Source organism: Lampetra planeri, unplaced genomic scaffold (genome assembly GCF_965212315.1).
Source record: "Lampetra planeri unplaced genomic scaffold, kcLamPlan1.2.h2 scaffold_382, whole genome shotgun sequence".
NCBI lineage: Eukaryota > Metazoa > Chordata > Hyperoartia > Petromyzontiformes > Petromyzontidae > Lampetra > Lampetra planeri.
In genome coordinates, this window is record NW_027615205.1 from 36,480 (window position 1) to 56,764 (window position 20,285).

A 20,285-nucleotide genomic window follows, 5' to 3' on the forward strand; every position below is an offset into this window, starting at 1 on the left:
TATACCCGGCCGGGTACGGGTACCCGATAACCGTACCCTACCCGTACCCGGCCGGGTATCGGGTAGGGTACGGGTATCGGTTACCCGGTTGCGACCTCTGGGATGAAGCCATGTTGCAGGCGCGGGTGGGTTGATTCTAGGAACTTGAATTGTGAGAAGAGACAAGACGTTGGGAAATGAGTGACAAACGGTGACTCACCAGTGACTCACGGCCTACCCGTACCCGGCCGCACCAGGGTCGCAAACGGCTACCCGGCTGGGTACGGGTAGCCGGGTATCGGGTAGGGTACGGGTATCGGATACCCGGTTGCGACCTCTGCGTTTAGCCACGGACGGGAATCGAACTCGGGAGTGTTTCCAGGTTCGCAGCGCAGTAACAACAACACATCTTCTTGGTTCTTTCGGTAAAGTCACGTAGAAGGGAAATCATGAATAAAAAAAAATAAAACAATAAAATATTATTTTATTATGTTGCTGTTCGTGGGACGACGCTGCACTCTTCGTTATTATATTATTGAATTGGTTTATTTTCATTATTTTATTATTTCCCTTCTACGTGACTTTACCGAAAGAACCAAGAAGATGAATCCCTGCAGTCACGAAAGCTTTAAATCGTGTTTTAAGATGTTCAGATGTTAAGCTTTTGTTAAGATGTTAAGATACGTTCAGATATTTTTTTGGTAAAGTCACGTAGAAGGGAAATACATTTTTAGTAAATTTTTATTGTATTTTATGTTTTATTTTCATTATTTTATTATTTCCCTTCTACGTGACTTTACCGAAAGAACCAAGAAGATGAATTCCTGCAGTCACGAAAGCAGCTTTAAATCGAAACAACAAAGTCTGGCAGCAGCAGCAGCAGCGTTGGATTAAGAGACACACGCAGACTCACCACGCCTGCCATCGTCACGTATTTATTTCAACAAAATCAACAAACATCAAAAATAAGCGCGGCACAGAACAACAACAAAAGGGTCAAAATTATTTTCTCAAGCGATTAAAAGAGTGGGGGGGTGGGGTGGTGGTAGTGGTGGCTATGATGCTGATGATGATGCCATGCGGTTAAGCGTATTTGAACAACGGGTCACGGTTCGGCACCCAGAGGCAGCCCTGGTTAACGTGGAGTTACTCGCAAAATGTTTGATTGGCAAAAAATTCACTGCCGCGTCGTGCGGCTGCCGTTGGGTTCGTCTCGGGCCGAGTCTCAAGACGGTTCAGGGGAGAGTCCTGCCGAGTACGATGCTGTGCATGTGACGACGCTGTGCATGTGATGACGCTGTGATGACGCTGTGTGTGTGATGACGCTGTGCGTGTGATGACGCTGTGCGTGTGATGACGCTGTGCGTGTGATGACGCTGTGTGTGTGATGACGCTGTGTGTGTGATGACGCTGTGTGTGTGATGACGCTGTGTGTGTGATGACGCTGTGATGACGCTGTGTGTGTGATGACGCTGTGCGTGACGACGCTGTGACGACAGTGTGTGTGACGACGCTGTAATAACGCTGTGTGTGATGACGTTGTGATGACGCTGTGATGACGCTGTGATGACGCTGTGATGACGCTGTGTGTGTGATGACGCTGTGTGTGTGATGACGCTGTGATGACGCTGTGCATGTGATGACGCAGTGCGTGTGACGACGCTGTGACGATAGTGTGTGTGACGACGCTGTAATGACGCTGTGTGATGATGCTGTGCGTGTGATGACGCTGTGTGTGTGATGACGCTGTGTGTGTGATGACGCTGTGTGTGTGATGACGCTGTGATGACGCTGTGTGTGTGATGACGCTGTGCGTGTGACGATGCTGTGACGACACTGTGTGTGTGACGACGCTGTGATGACGCTGTGCGTGTGACGACGCTGTGCGTGTGATGACGCTGTGCGTGTGACGACGCTGTGCGTGTGATGACGCTGTGCGTGATGACGCTGTGCGTGTGACGACGCTGTGCGTGTGACGACGCTGTGCGTGTGACGACGCGGTGCGTGTGACGACGCTGTGCGTGTGATGATGCTGTGCGTGTGATGACGCTGTGTGTGTGATGACGCTGTGATGACGCTGTGCGTATGATGACGCTGTGCGTGTGATGACGCTGTGCGTGTGATGACGCTGTGTGTGTGATGACGCTGTGTGTGTGATGACGCTGTGTGTGTGATGACGCTGTGTGTGTGATGACGCTGTGATGACGCTGTGCGTGTGATGACGCTGTGCGTGTGATGACGCTGTGTGTGTGACGACGCTGTGTGTGACGACGCTGTGTGTGACGACGCTGTGCGTGACGACGCTGTGCGTGACGACGCTGTGCGTGACGACGCTGTGCGTGTGACGACGCTGTGCGTGTGATGACGCTGTGATGACGCTGTGCGTGTGACGACGCTGTGCGTGACGACGCTGTGCGTGACGACGCTGTGCGTGACGACGCTGTGCGTGTGACGACGCTGTGCGTGTGACGACGCTGTGCGTGTGACGACGCTGTGCGTGTGACGACGCTGTGCGTGTGACGACGCTGTGCGTGTGACGACAGTGCGTGTGACGACGCTGTGCGTGTGACGACGCTGTGCGTGTGACGACGCTGTGCGTGTGACGACGCTGTGCGTGTGACGACGCTGTGCGTGTGACGACGATGTGCGTGTGACGACGCTGTGCGTGTGACGACGCTGTGCGTGTGACGACGCTGTGCGTGTGACGACTCTGTGCGTGTGACGACGCTGTGCGTGTGACGACGCTGTGCGTGTGACGACGCTGTGCGTGTGACGACTCTGTGCGTGTGACGACTGTGCGTGTGAGGACGCTGTGCGTGTGACGACGCTGTGCGTGTGACGACGCTGTGCGTGTGACGACGCTGTGCGTGTGACGACTCTGTGCGTGTGACGACGCTGTGCGTGTGACGACGCTGTGCGTGTGACGACGCTGTGCGTGTGACGACGCTGTGCGTGTGACGACGCTGTGCGTGTGACGACGCTGTGCGTGTGACGAAGCTGTGCGTGTGAGGACGCTGTGCGTGTGATGACGCTGTGCGTGTGATGACGCTGTGCGTGTGATGACGCTGTGCGTGTGAGGACGCTGTGCGTGTGAGGACGCTGTGCGTGTGAGGACGCTGTGCGTGTGAGGACGCTGTGCGTGTGATGACGCTGTGCGTGTGAGGACGCTGTGCGTGTGAGGACGCTGTGCGTGTGATGACGCTGTGCGTGTGATGACGCTGTGCGTGTGAGGACGCTGTGCGTGTGAGGACGCTGTGCGTGTGAGGACGCTGTGCGTGTGAGGACGCTGTGCGTGTGAGGACGCTGTGCGTGTGATGACGCTGTGCGTGTGATGACGCTGTGCGTGTGAGGACGCTGTGCGTGTGATGACGCTGTGCGTGTGATGACGCTGTGCGTGTGATGACGCTGTGCGTGTGAGGACGCTGTGCGTGTGAGGACGCTGTGCGTGTGATGACGCTGTGCGTGTGAGGACGCTGTGCGTGTGATGACGCTGTGCGTGTGAGGACGCTGTGCGTGTGATGACGCTGTGCGTGTGAGGACGCTGTGCGTGTGATGACGCTGTGCGTGTGAGGACGCTGTGCGTGTGATGACTCTGTGCGTGTGATGACGCTGTGCGTGTGAGGACGCTGTGCGTGTGAGGACGCTGTGCGTGTGATGACGCTGTGCGTGTGAGGACGCTGTGCGTGTGATGACGCTGTGCGTGTGATGACGCTGTGCGTGTGAGGACGCTGTGCGTGTGATGACGCTGTGCGTGTGATGACGCTGTGCGTGTGATGACGCTGTGCGTGTGATGACGCTGTGCGTGTGATGACGCTGTGGGTGTGAGGACGCTGTGCGTGTGAGGACGCTGTGCGTGTGAGGACGCTGTGCGTGTGATGTCGCTGTGCGTGTGATGTCGCTGTGCGTGTGAGGACGCTGTGCGTGTGAGGACGCTGTGCGTGTGATGACGCTGTGCGTGTGAGGACGCTGTGCGTGTGATGACGCTGTGTGTGTGAGGACGCTGTGCGTGGGACGACGCTGCACTCTTCATCATCAACTTCGAGCGAATCCCATCATGATCTGGCCGATGACGACGTCCCGCTCGGGATGGGACGTGTCCACCAGCGACACCCTCAGCTTGGGAGCTCGCCCCGCCGAGTTGCCCACCGCCCCGTCCACCCCGCCCCCCGCCCCGTCACCCTCCTCCACCTCCACGAGCGCCACAAACGGCCGCCCCTCCACCAGCTTCCTGAACACCTGGGCCAGCTCCGGCGACCAGCGCCGGCGGGGGACGTCTGGGGGCGACAAGCGGAACAGAGATGCACGGCAATCGGCGGGGGGGGGCAGAGGTCGCAAACGGGTTTTGATTCCTTACCCGTACCCGTACCCGGCCGCACCAGGGTCGCAAACGGGTACCCGTACCCGGCCGTACCCGTACCCTACCCGTACCCGGCCGGGTAGGGTAGGGTACGGGTATCGGGTACCCGATTGCGACCTCTGGGATGGAGCCATGTTGAATTGTGAGAAGAGACAAGACGTTGGGAAATGAGTGACAAACGGTGACTCACTGGTGACTCACGGCCTACCCGTACCCGTACCCGGTCGCACCAGGGTCGTAAACGGGTACCCGTACCCGGCCGTACCCGTACCCGTATGGGTATCGGGTACCTGATTGCGACCTCTGGGATGAAGCCATGTTGCAGGCGCGGGTGGGTTGATTCTAGGAACTTGAATTGTGAGAAGAGACAAGACGTTGGGAAATGAGTGACAGCTACTCACCAGTGACTCACAGTCTATCCGTACCCGGTCGCACCAGGGTCGCAAATGGCTACCCGTACGGGTAGCCGGGTATCGGGTAGGGTACGGGCATCGGGTACCCGGTTGCGACCTCTGGGGTGGGGGGTTCCCGGAGGTGGGGGGGTTTCTCAGGGGGCCTCACCGGCGAGCTGGGCCAGGTGGGCCTGCACGGGCAGCCGGGTGAACGCCGGCACGAGGGGCCGCAGGGTGGACAGGGGGACGAGGTCCCACTCCCCGTAGTCCACCCGGTACACCATGGCCTTGCCCGGCGGGCACGCACACTTCAGCTCCACGCGGTACACCCTGAGGGAGAGCGACACGCGTCACCCTCGCCAAGTCACCCTCGCCACGTCACCCTCGCCACGTCACCCTCGCCACGTCACCCTCGCCACGTCACCCTCGCCACGTCACCCTCGCCAAGTCACCCTCGCCACGTCACCCTCGCCACGTCACCCTCGCCACGTCACCCTCGCCGCGTCACCCTCGCCACGTCCCCCTCACCGCGTGCTCACCACCACCGCGTCCCCCTCGCCACGTCCCCCTCACCGCGTGCTCACCACCACCACGTCACCCTCGCCGCGTCCCCCTCACCGCGTGCTCACCACCACCACGTCACCCTCGCCGCGTCACCCTCACCGCGTACCCCTCACCGCGTGCTCACCACCACCATGTCACCCTCACCGCGTACCCCTCACCGCGTGCTCACCACCACCACCACGTCACCCTCGCCGCGTGCTCACCACCACCACGTCACCCTCACCGCGTGCTCACCACCACCACGTCACCCTCACCGCGTCCCCCTCACCGCGCGCCTCTCACCGCGTGCTCACCACCACCACGTCACCGCGTGCACACTGACGTCACACACACGGCGGACGAGCGGAGACCCCGCGTCGCCGTGCCCCACCCACCGGTCATCCTGCACGCAGGCGACGAACGACGGCTCCGTTGCCACCACCTCCTCCTCCACCTCTTCATCTCCCGCCTCCTCCGCCACGTCCGCCCACTCGTGGCCCCGGGAGCTCCCATAGTGGCGCCACATCCTAGCCTCCAGCCGCTCCAGCCGGTGCAGCTGGCTCCAGGCCTGCACGGCGAACAGCGCCGGGTCCTCGGCGCTGGACACCAACACGTCCACGCAGCGCTGGCCGGGCGTGCCCGCCGGCGGCCAGGGGGACACCAGGGGGGCCGCCGGGGTCAGCCGTCCACCCCAGCTCCTGACCGCAGGGCAAAGGTCTACGGCGTACGGCTCCCTGCTGGGTGGACGGTCCATGGCAACCGGCTCCCTGATGGGTGGACGGTCCATGGCAACCGGCTCCCTGCTGGGTGGACGGTCCATGGCAACCGGCTCCCTGCTGGGTGGACGGTCCATGGCAACCGGCTCCCTGCTGGGTGGACGGTCCATGGCAACCGGCTCCCTGCTGGGTGGACGGTCCATAGCAACCGGCTCCCTGCTGGGTGGACGGTCCATAGCAACCGGCTCCCTGCTGGGTGGACGGTCCATGGCAACCGGCTCCCTGCTGGGTGGACGGTCCATGGCAACCGGCACCCTGCTGGGTGGACGGTCCATGGCAACCGGCTCCCTGCTGGGTGGACGGTCCATGGCAACCGGCACCCTGCTGGGTGGACGGTCCATGGCAACCGGCTCCCTGCTGGGTGGACGGTCCATGGCAACCGGCTCCCTGCTGGGTGGACGGTCCATGGCAATCGGCTCCCTGCTGGGTGGACGGTCCATGGCAACCGGCTCCCTGCTGGGTGGACGGTCCATGGCAACCGGCTCCCTGCTGGGTGGACGGTCCATGGCAACCGGCTCCCTGCTGGGTGGACGGTCCATGGCAACCGGCTCCCTGCTGGGTGGACGGTCCATGGCAACCGGCTCCCTGCTGGGTGGACGGTCCATGGCAACCGGCTCCCTGCTGGGTGGACGGTCCATGGCAACCGGCTCCCTGCTGGGTGGACGGTCCATAGCAACCGGCTCCCTGCTGGGTGGACGGTCCATGGCAACCGGCTCCCTGCTGGGTGGACGGTCCATGGCAACCGGCTCCCTGCTGGGTGGACGGTCCATGGCAACCGGCTCCCTGCTGCGTGGACGGTCCATGGCAACCGGCTCCCTGCTGGGTGGACGGTCCATGGCAACCGGCTCCCTGCTGGGTGGACGGTCCATGGCAACCGGCTCCCTGCTGGGTGGACGGTCCATAGCAACCGGCTCCCTGCTGGGTGGACGGTCCATAGCGACCGGCACCCTGAGTGGACGGTCCATAGCAACCGGCACCCTGAGTGGACGGTCCATAGCAACCGGCTCCCTGCTGGGTGGACGGTCCATGGCAACCGGCTCCCTGCTGGGTGGACGGTCCATAGCGACCGGCACCCTGAGTGGACGGTCCATAGCGACCGGCACCCTGCTGAGTGGACGGTCCATAGCGACCGGCACCCTGAGTGGACGGTCCATAGCAACCGGCTCCCTGCTGGGTGGACGGTCCATAGCAACCGGCACCCTGAGTGGACGGTCCATAGCAACCGGCTCCTTGCTGGGTGGACGGTCCATAGCAACCGGCTCCCTGCTGGGTGGACGGTCCATAGCGACCGGCACCCTGCTGAGTGGACGGTCCATAGCGACCGGCACCCTGAGTGGACGGTCCATAGCAACCGGCTCCCTGCTGGGTGGACGGTCCATAGCGACCGGCACCCTGAGTGGATGGTCCATAGCAACCGGCACCCTGAGTGGATGGTCCATAGCAACCGGCACCCTGAGTGGATGGTCCATAGCAACCGGCACCCTGCTGAGTGGAGGGGCCACGGCGACCGGCTCCCTGCTGGGTGGACGGTGAGGTTGATCTCGCGCGCTCATCTTGGTGGAAGGTGGACAGTCAACCATGGCGGACCTGGAGATGCAAAGTTGATGGTCAAGGTGGGTGGACTAGGAGATGCAAGGTTGATGGTCAAGGTGGGTGGAGTTGGAGATGCAAGGTTGATGGTCAAGGTGGGTGGAGTTGGAGATGCAAGGTTGGTGGACAAGGTGGGTGGAGTTGGAGATGCAAGGTTGATGGTCAAGGTGGGTGGAGTTGGAGATGCAAGGTTGATGGTCAAGGTGGGTGGAGTTGGAGATGCAAGGTTGGTGGACAAGGTGGGTGGAGTTGGAGATGCAAGGTTGATGGTCAAGGTGGGTGGACTAGGAGATGCAAGGTTGATGGTCAAGGTGGGTGGAGTTGGAGATGCAAGGTTGGTGGACAAGGTGGGTGGAGTTGGAGATGCAAAGTTGATGGTCAACGTGGGTGGACTAGGAGATGCAAGGTTGATGGTCAAGGTGGGTGGACTAGGAGATGCAAGGTTGATGGTCAAGGTGGGTGGAGTTGGAGATGCAAGGTTGATGGTCAAGGTGGGTGGAGTTGGAGATGCAAAGTTGATGGTCAAGGTGGGTGGAGTTGGAGATGCAAAGTTGATGGTCAAGGTGGGTGGACTAGGAGATGCAAGGTTGATCATCAAGGTGGGTGGACTAAAAGATGCAAGGTTGATGGTGGACAACAACGGCAAACCCTAAGGAAGGTGATGGACTCCTGAGCAGATTCGTCCTTATCGGAGGCCTCATTTCCGGTGCCGCCAGGGTGGACACCTCCTCTCCCTGGGGGCGACCTGGCTGTGTCCACCAACGGTCACCACCACCGCCACCACCGCCACCACCACCGCCACCACCGGTGAGTGTCCACCTCTGCAGGGCGAGCGTGATGGTGTCCACGCTGGGGGGCGAGTGAGCGCGGGGCGCAGCGACGGTGGAGGGGACGGACGACGCCGACGTCGCCTGCGAAAGGGTGGACAACGACGAAGGACCGACGGTGGGAGGTGGGGGGGGGGTGAACAGTCGCTTGGAGGTAGGTGGAGAGTCGACCATGGTGGACCTGGACATGGAAGGATGGTCCACAAATAGGTGGATTAACAGGAGGCCAACAGGCCAATAAGGGTGGACTCAGCGATAGGAGGGTGATGGTCAATGTGGGTGGACTTGGAGATAGTAGGTTGATGGTGGACCAAGGTAGACGTGTTCCAGGAAGGTCCACCATGGAGCAGACATAACCAAGTATTAGGTTTGAATAAAGATTGTTATTCCGTAAGTTTTTTTATTCTTCGTCAAAGATATTTATGTTTGGTTAAACCACAGAGTGATGCTGCCAAACAACAGGTGACTGGGCATTTAGTGACGCTCGCTGATTGTGAGTGGGTGAGCGAGCGGGTGAGTGCGTGGGTGAGTGGGTGAGCGAGCTAGTGGTTGAGTGGGTGGGTGAGTGAGTGGGTAAGTGAGTGGGTGAGTGGTCGGGTGAGTGAGTGGGTGGGTGAGTGAGCGAGCAGGTGAGTGGGTGAGCGAGCGGATGAGTGGGTGGTTGAGTGAGCGAGTGGGTGAGCGAGCAGATGAGTGGATGGGTGAGTGGGTGAGCTAGTGGGTGGGTGAGTGATTGGGGGATTGGGTGATTGGATGAGTGAGTGGGTGAGTGGGTGAGCGAGCAGGTGAGCGAGCGGATGAGTGGGTGGTTGAGTGAGCAAGTGGGTGAGCGAGCGGATGAGTGGGTGGGTGAGTGGGTGAGCGGGTGAGTTAGTGGGTGGGTGAGTGAGTGGGTGGGTGAGTGATTTGGGGATTGGGTGATCGGATGAGTGGGTGAACGAGCAGGTGAGTGATTGGGTGAGCGGATGAATGAATGGGTGGGTGAGTGAGCGAGTGGGTGAGCGAGCGGATGAGTGAGTGAGCGAGCAGATGAGTAGGTGGGTGAGTGGGTGAGTGGGTGGGTGAGTGGGTGAGCGGGTGAGTGAGTGGGTGGGCGAGTGAGTGGGTGGGTGAGTGTTTGGGGGATTGGGTGATCGGATGAGTGAGTGGGTGAGCGAGCAGGTGAGTGATTGGGTGAGCGGATGAATGGGTGGGTGAGTGAGCGAGTGGGTGAGCGAGCGAGCGGATGAGTGGGTGGGTGAGTGGGTGAGCGAGCGAGAGGGTGAGTGAGTGGGTGGGTGAGTGATTGGGGGATTGGGTGATCGGATGAATGAGTGGGTGAGTGGGTGAGCGAGCGGATGAGTGGTTGAGTGAGCGAGTGGATGAGCGAGCGGGTGAGTGGGTGAGCGAGCGAGCGGGTGAGCGAGCGGATGAGTGGGTGGGTGAGTGGGTGAGCGAGCGAGCGGGTGAGTGAGTGGGTGGGTGAGTGATTGGGGGATTGGGTGATCGGATGAATGAGTGGGTGAGTGGGTGAGCGAGCGGATGAGTGGTTGAGTGAGCGAGTGGATGAGCGAGCGGGTGAGCGAGCGGATGAGTGGGTGGGTGAGTGGGTGAGCGAACGAGCGGGTGAGTGAGTGGGTGGGTGAGTGATTGGGGGATTGGGTGATCGGATGAAGGAGTGGGTGAGTGGGTGAGCGAGCGGATGAGTGGTTGAGTGAGCGAGTGGATGAGCGAGCGGGTGAGTGGGTGAGCGAGCGAGCGGGTGGGTGAGCAGCGAGCGAACCCCACGTGGAGCAGTAAGCGTGGGAGGGTGGGGGGGGGGGTACATGGCTCATACTGACCCGCATCGCTGGCTTCTTGGCTCTCACAGGGCTCCAGTTGATCGTGGGAACTGGGGAAAAAAAAAACATTGATTCTCGGTGTTAACAACAACACCCACAGACTCAACGCTCACCACTCGATAACCCACAGACACACAACGCTCACCACTCGATAACCCACATACACAACGCTCACCACTCGATAACCCACACACACAACGCTCACCACTCGATAACCCACAGTCCCAACGCTCGCCACTCGATAACCCACAGACTCAACGCTCACCACTCTGACCCACAGTCCCAACGCTCGCCACTCTGACCCACAGTCCCAACGCTCGCCACTCGATAACCCACAGACTCAACGCTCACCACTCGATAACCCACACACACAACGCTCACCACTCGATAACCCACACACCCAACGCTCACCACTCGATAACCCACACACACAACGCTCACCACTCGACAATACAGACACAGTGCTCACCACTGACTCACAGTCCCAACGCTCGCCACTCAATAACCCACAGACACACAACGCTCACCACTCGATAACCCACACAGCCAACACTCACCACTCAAACCTTCAACGCCATGGCTGACCGAGGCTCTGTCGCGACTCTCATGGCCTTGATCGTCCCCGTGCCTGAACCGCGACAAGTGGAAATCAACACGAGCACAATCGCAGAACTCCGGCTCCTACAGTGTCACTTCGTTCAGCAGATGACGACGACGATGATGACGATGATAACGATGATGATGATGATGATGATGACGATGACGACGACGACGATGACGATGATGACGATAACGATGATGATAACGATGATGATAACGATGATGAGGACGATAACGATGATGACGACGATGATGACGATGATGACGATGATGATAACGATGATGAGGACGATAACGATGATGACGACGATGATGACGATGATGACGATGATGATAACGATGATGAGGACGATAACGATGATGACGACGATGATGACGATGGTGACGATAACGACGATGACGATGACAATAATGATGAATTAATTACGACCATTCAACACGTTCGGTCAATTCGGTTCGGCAGATGACGAGGACGACGATAACGATGATGATGATGATAACAATGATGATGACGATGATGACGACGATGACGAATGAATTACAAACATTTGACACGTTCGTTCACTCGGTTCTGAAGATGACGACGATGATGATAACGACGATGACGAATAATGACCATTCGACACTTTCGTTCACTCGGTTCAGCAGATGACGATGACGACGATGACGACGATGACGACGTGAATGACGACGACGATGACAATAATGACGACAACAACGATGACAATAATGATGACAATAATGACGACGATGATGACGTGAACGATGACGACGATGATGACAACAATGACGACGACAACGACGACAACGACGACAATAATGACGACGATGATGACGACGACGACGACGTGAACATGCCACCTGTCGCCGAGATGCCGACAAGGGGCGGGTCGATTTGCGACGCCGTTGCAGTCGCCGCCGAAGTCCACGTCGCCAGGAGGAGCAGCAGCAGGAGCAGCAGCAGGAGGAGGCAGCGGAGGCTTGAACACCACCGTGGGAACCCGCCCTCTCGCGGACGGCGACGATGAGGAGGTCGTGCGAGGTCGCGAGTGGATCGAGGTCGCGTGAGGCCGCGAGGAGTGGGGGGCGGCACTCCATCCGCGTCGCGCCGAGCCCAGAATGCACTTCGCGTGGCCGCCCGCTGTAGCCACGGCAACCGCACGGGGAGGGGGGGGGGTGGGGGGGGCAGGAGATGGGGCAGTGGAGACGGGAGGGGGGGCAGAGCGAGAGGCAGAGGTCGCAACCGGGTACCCGATACCCGTACTCGGCCGGGTACGGGTACCCGTTTGCGACCCTGGTGCGGCCGGGTACGGGTAGGCCGTGAGTCACTGGTGAGTCACCGTTTGTCACTCATTTCCCAACGTCTTGTCTCTTCTCACAATTCAAGTTCCTAGAATCAACCCACCCGCGCCTGCAACATGGCTTCATCCCAGAGGTCGCAATCGGGTACCCGATACCCGTACCCTACCCGATACCCGGCCGGGTACGGGTAGGGTACGGCCGGGTACGGGTAAGGAATCAAAACCCGTTTGCGACCTCTGGCCAGAGGTCAGGGGTGATGGGTGAGGAGGTGCCCGCCCTACCGTGCAGCGATTTCTTGCGCCGTGTGCCCGTCTTGCCCCTGGTGACGGAGATCATCCGGCTGACCTTGGCCACCTCTTTCGTCTCCACCGCGTGGCACACGACCTGCGCCACCGCACGCAGATTGGCGGGGGGGCGGTGGGTCGACGGGGCAAACAGCTGCTGTATATTTGGAGTCTGCGTCTCTCTCAGCATCATCATCATCACGGTGGCTAGGAGATGTTAACTACCTCGCCTGGTATACAGGAGGTCGTGGGTTTGATCTCGACCCTGACGTTTGCTTGTCTCTCGCTCTCTCTCCCCGTGGTCACGTGGATTTTTCTCCGGGTCCTCCCCTCCGCATTTAGAATCAACACCACCACACGTTTAAGAGTATTTGGCGGCTGCTATACATTTCGACGTGACAATCACGTGATGAAAAGCCACTTCGTTTGAGCCATCATTTGTGATAGCAAGGTCGCTTCTAAAAAGAGCTATAATATTGGACCTTACCTGGTAAAATAAAATAGTTTAGTTTTAGTTTAGTGTATGGGTCTCTATGTATCTCTGTTGGTCTCTATTCATCTCTGTGCATCTCTACGGGTCTCTGTGTGTCTCTGTGCATCTCTACGGGTCTCTGTGTGTCTCTGTGTGTCTCTGTGGATCTCTGTGGGTCTCTGTGGGTCTCTGTGGGTCTCTGTGGGTCTCTGTGGGTCTCTGTGGGTCTCTGTGGGTCTCGGTGGGTCTCGGTGGGTCTCGGTGGGTCTCGGTGGGTCTCGGTGGGTCTCGGTGGGTCTCGGTGGGTCTCGGTGGGTCTCGGTGGGTCTCGGTGGGTCTCGGTGGGTCTCTGTGGGTCTCTGTGGGTCTCTGTGGGTCTCTGTGGGTCTCTGTGGGTCTCTGTGGGTCTCTGTGGGTCTCTGTGGGTCTCTGTGGGTCTCTGTGGGTCTCTACATGTATCTGTGTGTCTCTGTGGGTCTGTGTGTCTCTGTGTGTCTCTGTGTGTCTCTGTGGGTCTCTGTGGGTCTCTGTGGGTCTCTGTGGGTCTCTGTGGGTCTCTGTGGGTCTCTGTGGGTCTCTGTGGGTCTCTGTGTGTCTCTGTGTGTCTCTGTGTGTCTCTGTGTGTCTCTGTGTGTCTCTGTGGGTCTCTGTGGGTCTCTACATGTATCTGTGTGTCTCTGTGGGTCTGTGTGTCTCTGTGTGTCTCTGTGTGTCTCTGTGTGTCTCTGTGTGTCTCTGTGTGTCTCTGTGTGTCTCTGTGGGTCTCTGTGGGTCTCTGTGGGTCTCTGTGGGTCTCTGTGGGTCTCTGTGGGTCTCTGTGGGTCTCTGTGGGTCTCTGTGGGTCTCTGTGGGTCTCTGTGGGTCTCTGTGGGTCTCTGCGGGTCTCTGCGGGTCTCTGCGGGTCTCTGCGGGTCTCTGCGGGTCTCTGCGGGTCTCTGCGGGTCTCTGCGGGTCTCTGCGGGTCTCTGCGGGTCTCTGCGAGTCTTTACAGGTCTCTGTGTGTCTCTGTGTGTCTCTGTGGGTCTCTGTGTGTCTCTGTGTGTCTCTGTGGGTCTCTGTGGGTCTCTGCGGGTCTCTGCGAGTCTTTACAGGTCTCTGTGTGTCTCTGTGTGTCTCTGTGGGTCTCTGTGTGTCTCTGTGTGTCTCTGCGGGTCTCTGCGGGTCTCTGCGGGTCTCTGCGAGTCTTTACAGGTCTCTGTGTGTCTCTGTGTGTCTCTGTGTGTCTCTGTGGGTCTCTGTGTGTCTCTGTGTGTCTCTGTGGGTCTCTGTGGGTCTCTGTGGGTCTCTGTGGGTCTCTGTGGGTCTCTGTGTGTCTCTGTGTGTCTCTGTGGGTCTCTGTGGGTCTCTGTGGGTCTCTGTGGGTCTCTGTGGGTCTCTGTGGGTCTCTGTGGGTCTCTGTGGGTCTCTGTGGGTCTCTGTGTGTCTCTGTGGGTCTCTGTGTGTCTCTGTGTCTCTTCAGGTCTCTGTGTGTCTCTTGAGTCTCTACAGGTCTCTGTGTGTCTCTTGGGTCTCTGTGGGTCTCTGTAGGTCTCTACAGGTCTCTCTGTGTCTCTGTGCGTTTCGAGACCACCACCACTGATGCCGCCAACACCACCACCACCACCAACAGCCACCACGACCACCACCGCTATCGTCACCACCGTCACCTCGTCACCGCGACCACCACCTCTTCCGCCTATCTCACCGTTCCGTCGCTCCTCCGCTCCAGGCGGACGACGTCGTGCTGAGTCGCGAGGTACGACTCGAGTCCACCACCACCACCGCCAGGCAGCTCGCAGCCGGTGAGCTCGCGGAACTCGGCACGCAGCCGATGCAGCTCCACGCCACCGCGGCGCGACAGCAGCACGGAGCGGAGCATCGCCGCCTCGTCAGCGCCGGACATCGTCGCGCGCCTTGCCGGCAGAGGTGCCCACCGTCAACACCCGGGACGGCCTTCCGCAAGCCTCCGCTGTTGGGGCCAGCGCCTACGAAGGATGGCCAGACCCAGAGACCCACAGAGACACACGGAGACCCACAGAGACCTGTAGAGACACACAGAGACAAAGATACCTGTAGAGACCCACAGAGACACAGATACCTGTAGAGACACACAGAGACCCACAGAGACCCACAGAGACCTGTAGAGACCCACAGAGACCCACAGAGACCCACAGAGACCCACAGAGACACACAGAGACACACAAAGACACACAGAGACCTGTCTCTCCCAAAGTGCCGATGTTTTAACACTGTAACACCGCACCAGCTACTGACTCGTTTAAGGCCGAGTCAACCTAGAGGAGGCCCAGGACCGGCGAGCTTACAGGGGGGATGGTGTGGCCGGAACCTACGCCACCCCCGGCCGCCTTTGTCTCTCCCCAAGTGCCGATGTTTTTACACAAAGTGATTTCTGGTTGTTGCCAGTATCAAAGTTAAGAAGGATGAGGAATAGGTTTTACCCCTTTCTGGCAATAAAACATTCGAGAGGTGTGTTAAGATCTTCTTGGTTCTTTCGGTAAAGTCACGTAGAAGGGAAATAATAAAATAATAAAAATTAAACATAATAAAATATAAAAAAATAAACATTATCTGAACATATCTTAACATCTTATCTTAACATCTGAACATATCTTAACATCTTAACAAAAGCTTAACATCTTAACATCTTAAAACGTAGAAGGGAAACAATAAAAATAAAACATAATAAAATAAAATTCTCACGACGTTTCGGCCACAACGCAAGCAGCCGTCCTCAGGTGAAGAACAGGTCTGTCATTCAGACGCTGTCTTTCTGACAGCCCTGTTCTTCTGAACACCACCAAGCTTGGCAGCGCATATTAAAGTATATATTTAAGTATATATTTAAGTATATATTTAAGTATATGTTTAAGTATATATTTAAGTATATACGCTGCCAAGCTTGGTGGTGTTTCATTCAGACGCTGTGTTTCCGACAGCCCTGTTCTTCACCTGAGGACGGCTGCTTGCGTTGTGGCCGAAACGTCGTGATAATTGTATTTTATTATGTTTATTTATTTATTATTTTATTAATCCATGCAGTCACGAAAGCTTTAAATCGTGTTTTAAGATGTTCAGATGTTAAGCTTTTGTTAAGATGTCAAGATATGTTCAGATGTTCTTGGTTCTTTCGGTAAAGTCACGTAGAAGGGAAATAATTTTGATTTATTTTTAATTATATTTTATTATGTTTAATTTTTATTATTTTATTATTTCCCTTCTACGTGACTTTACCGAAAGAACCAAGAAGATGAATCCCTGCAGTCACGAAAGCTTTCAATCAAAATATGTTTAGATGTTAAGGTGTTGAGTTTACAAGATGCCCAGATGATAAGATGTTAAGACGATAAGATATTCAGATGTTCATATGTTAAGCTTCTGTTAAGATGTTAAAATATGTTCAGATGTTAAGGTGTTGAGTTTACAAGATGCCCAGATGATAAGATGTTAAGACGATAAGATATTCAGACGTTCATATGTTAAGCTTCTGTTAAGATATGTTCAGATGTTGAGATAAGATGTTAAGACGATAAGATGTTCAGATGTTAATGCCTGCTTTGAATAAAACCTTCCCTTCTTTGTAACAATGTGTTAAGTTTTAGAGTATTAAACGTCAGGAGGTTGGGTTTGGTTATAAGACATCTGGAGCCTTCAAAAGGCCTGAACGGGCTCGGAATTGCGGCCTTACTAAAACACATTTTTGCCTCCTCGAAATACGACGATAAAATGTTTTACCTCGAGGTCCAATGTAACAAAAGTGCGTGCTAACTTGACATCGGTCAACAGATACACGCGTTTGATGACCTTAATACACGTTCGTTTGTCTAATTGTACCGCGTTATGCATAACGCGGTACACACTCGGGCCTTCAAAACAGGCTTCTACGCCACAGCAGAGGCCTAGTGGCTTCAGGCTGACAATATTTCGCGTGAGGTGAATAACAACAAACCTTTAAGCCGTGAAAACTAATAGGGAGGTATTTTTGTACACTTTTCTGGCAGTAAAACAGGCGTCGTGTTTAAATGTTAACCCATTAGGCTGAAACCTTAACACCGTAATCTTAAGAGACAAGGGGTCGTTCCAGATGTCTTGTGACCCCCCCCCCCGCTTTAAACACGTTTCCTTTGCACATTTATTCATGTTTCAAATAAAACCGTGCATTTTTTTTTAACAATGTGTTAGGTTTTGGAGGATTAAACGTAAGGTTGGATTTGGTTATAAGAAGACATCTGGAGCCTTCAAAAGGCCTGAACGGGCTCGGAATTGCGGCCTTACTAAAACACATTTTTGCCTCCTCGAAATACGACGATACAATCTTTTACCTCGAGGTCCAATATAACAAAAGTGCGTGCTAACTTGACATCGGTCAACAGATACACGCGTTTGATGACCTTAATACACGTTCGTTTGTCTAATTGTTGCGCGTTATGCATAACGCGGTACACACTCGGGCCTTCAAAACAGGCTTCTACGCCACAGCAGAGGCCTAGTGGCTTCAGGCTGACAACATTTCGCGTGAGGTGAATAACAACAAACCTTTAAGCCGTGAAAACTAAGAATAGGGAGGTATTTTTGTGTACTTTTCTGGCAGTAAAACGTGTTGAGATGTTAACCCATTAGGCTAATGAGACCTTAACACCGTAATCTTAGAGACAAGGGGTGGCTCCAGATGTCTTGTGACCCCGCCCCCCCCTTAAACGAACACGTTTCCTTTGAACATTGATTCATGTTTCAAATAAAATCTTGCATTTTTGTAACAATGTGTTAAGTTTTGGAGGATTAAACGTAAGGAGGTTGGGTTTGGTTATAAGACATCTGGAACCTTGAAAAGGCCTGAACGGGATCGGAGTTGCGGCCTTACTAAAACACATTTTTGACCTCTCAGACCCGCTCACCTACCCACCCATACACTCAACTACCCACCCATCAACTCACTAACTTATCAACTCACTCACCAACCCACCCATCCACTCAATCACCTACCCACCCACAGACCCACTCACCTACCCACCCACAGACCCACTCACCTACCCACCCACAGACCCACTCACCTACCCACCCACAGACCCGCTCACCTACCCACCCATACACTCACTCACCTACCCACCCATCCACTCACTCACCTACCCACCCATCCACTCACTCACTCACCTACCCACCCATCCACTCACTCACCTACCCACCCACTCACAGACCCGCTCACCTACCCACCCATCAACTCACTCACTCACCTACCCACCCATCCACTCACTCACCTACCCACCCACTCACAGACCCGCTCACCTACCCATCCATCAACTCACTCACCTAACCACCCGCAGACCCACTCACCTACCCACCCATACACTCAACTACCCACCCATCCACTCACTCACCTACCCATCAACTCACTCACCTACCCACCCACAGACCCGCTCACCTACCCACCCATCCACTCAATCACCTACCCACTCACCTACCCACCCACAGACCCGCTCACCTACCCACCCATACACTCACTCACCTACCCACCCATCCACTCACTCACCTACCCACCCATCCACTCACTCACCTACCCACCCATCCACTCACTCACCTACCCATCAACTCACTCACCTACCCACCCACAGACCCGCTCACCTACCCACCCATCCACTCAATCACCTACCCACCCACAGACCCGCTCACCTACCCACCCATCCACTCACTCACCTACCCACCCATCCACTCACTCACCTACCCACCCACAGACCCGCTCACCTACCCATCCATCAACTCACTCACCGAACCACCCACAGACCCACTCACCTACCCACCCATACATTCAACTACCCACCCATCCACTCACTCAACTACCCACCCATCAACTCACCCACCTACCGACCCACAGACCCGCTCACCTACCCACCCACCCATACACTCACCTACCCATCCACTCACTCAACTACCCACCCATCCACTCATTCACCTACCCACCCACAGACCCACTCACCTACCCACCCAACAACTCACCCACCCATCAACTCACCTACCCACCCATCCACTCACTCACCTACCGACCCACAGACCCGCTCACCTACCCACCCACCCATACACTCACCTACCAATCCACTCACTCAACTACCCACCCATCCACTCATTCACCTACCCACCCACAGACCCACTCACCTACCCACCCAACAACTCACCCACCCATCAACTCACCTACCCACCCATCCACTCACTCACCTACCCACCCACAGACCAGCTCACTTACCCACCCACAGACCCACTCACCTACCCACAGACCCACTCACCTACCCACCCATCCACTCACCTACCCGCTCACCTACCCACCCATCCACTCACTCACCTACCCACCCACCCACAGACCCACTCACCTACCCACAGACCCACTCACCTACCCACCCATCCACTCACTCACCTACCCGCTCACCTACCCACCCATCCACTCACTCACCTACCCACCCACAGACCCACTCACCTACCCACAGACCCACTCACCTACCCACCCATCCACTCACTCACCTACCCACTCACCTACCCACCCACAGACCCACTCACCTACCCACCCACAGACCCACTCACCTACCCACTGACCAAACTCCACCTCTGCTCTTCCCAAGATCTCATAACACGAATCACCACCCAACACCACCCTCGCTCGAACTCACCAACGACTCTGTTTGTTACTGGCCGCTCGGCGTTTGGTACCTGTGCTCGCCGTTGTATTTCTTGCCGCGATTCTTTTACACAACCACCACCACCAACAACAACAACCACAACAATCAGACCACAACCACCATCACCACCACAACCACCATCTTGTGCAAGATGGCGACTCCACGCGCGCCACGGCATTTTGAAACCCCAGTGCTGATAAGCGCGCCGCCGTGTAAACCGTAGTCTTGATAAGGAAGGCACGTGCGTGCGCGTGGATGGCTGACCAGGGGGGCGTTCGACACGTCACGTGGCCTCAACGTGCACCCAGCCTGGCACAAGCGTCGTGGTGACGTCACCGCTACTTAGCCAATGGCTGTTGTTGTTGTTGTTGCCTATTACGTGGGGGTGTGTGTGACATCTTGACTTAAAGCTGTATTCTTATTCTTTGGGTGTTACGGTTAAGTCACAGAGATATTTAAACTTATCTACGTGAAAAAAATTTAATTAAAATTAATAAAAATAAAATAATAAAAATCACGACGTTTTATAATTGTATTTTTATTAATTTTATTTTTTTATCTATGTGACTTTACCGAAAGACCCAAATAATATGGGGGGGGGGACTTTTTTCCCTCCAGCATTAATAGGATGGGATTTTTTTAAATATTATATAAAAAATTTATACGTTATTTTCATTTTATTAT

At 56.0% G+C, this 20,285-nt stretch overlaps 1 protein-coding gene across 1 annotated transcript; it reads right to left on the bottom strand.

Annotated features, from left to right (window-relative positions):
* Window positions 1-4,011: 4,011 nt before the first annotated feature.
* On the bottom strand, window positions 4,012-19,757 carry LOC144741007 (uncharacterized). The gene is made up of 10 exons (XM_078623702.1): window positions 19,633-19,757; window positions 14,627-14,963; window positions 12,468-12,570; window positions 11,746-12,025; window positions 10,842-10,912; window positions 10,285-10,334; window positions 8,286-8,548; window positions 5,667-7,634; window positions 4,898-5,058; window positions 4,012-4,253 (listed from the first exon to the last, which is right to left on the bottom strand). Exons 2-10 carry the CDS (start codon window positions 14,822-14,824, stop codon window positions 4,012-4,014), a joined length of 3,336 nt encoding a protein of 1,111 aa, XP_078479828.1. The 5' UTR covers window positions 14,825-14,963; window positions 19,633-19,757.
* Window positions 19,758-20,285: the final 528 nt, after the last annotated feature.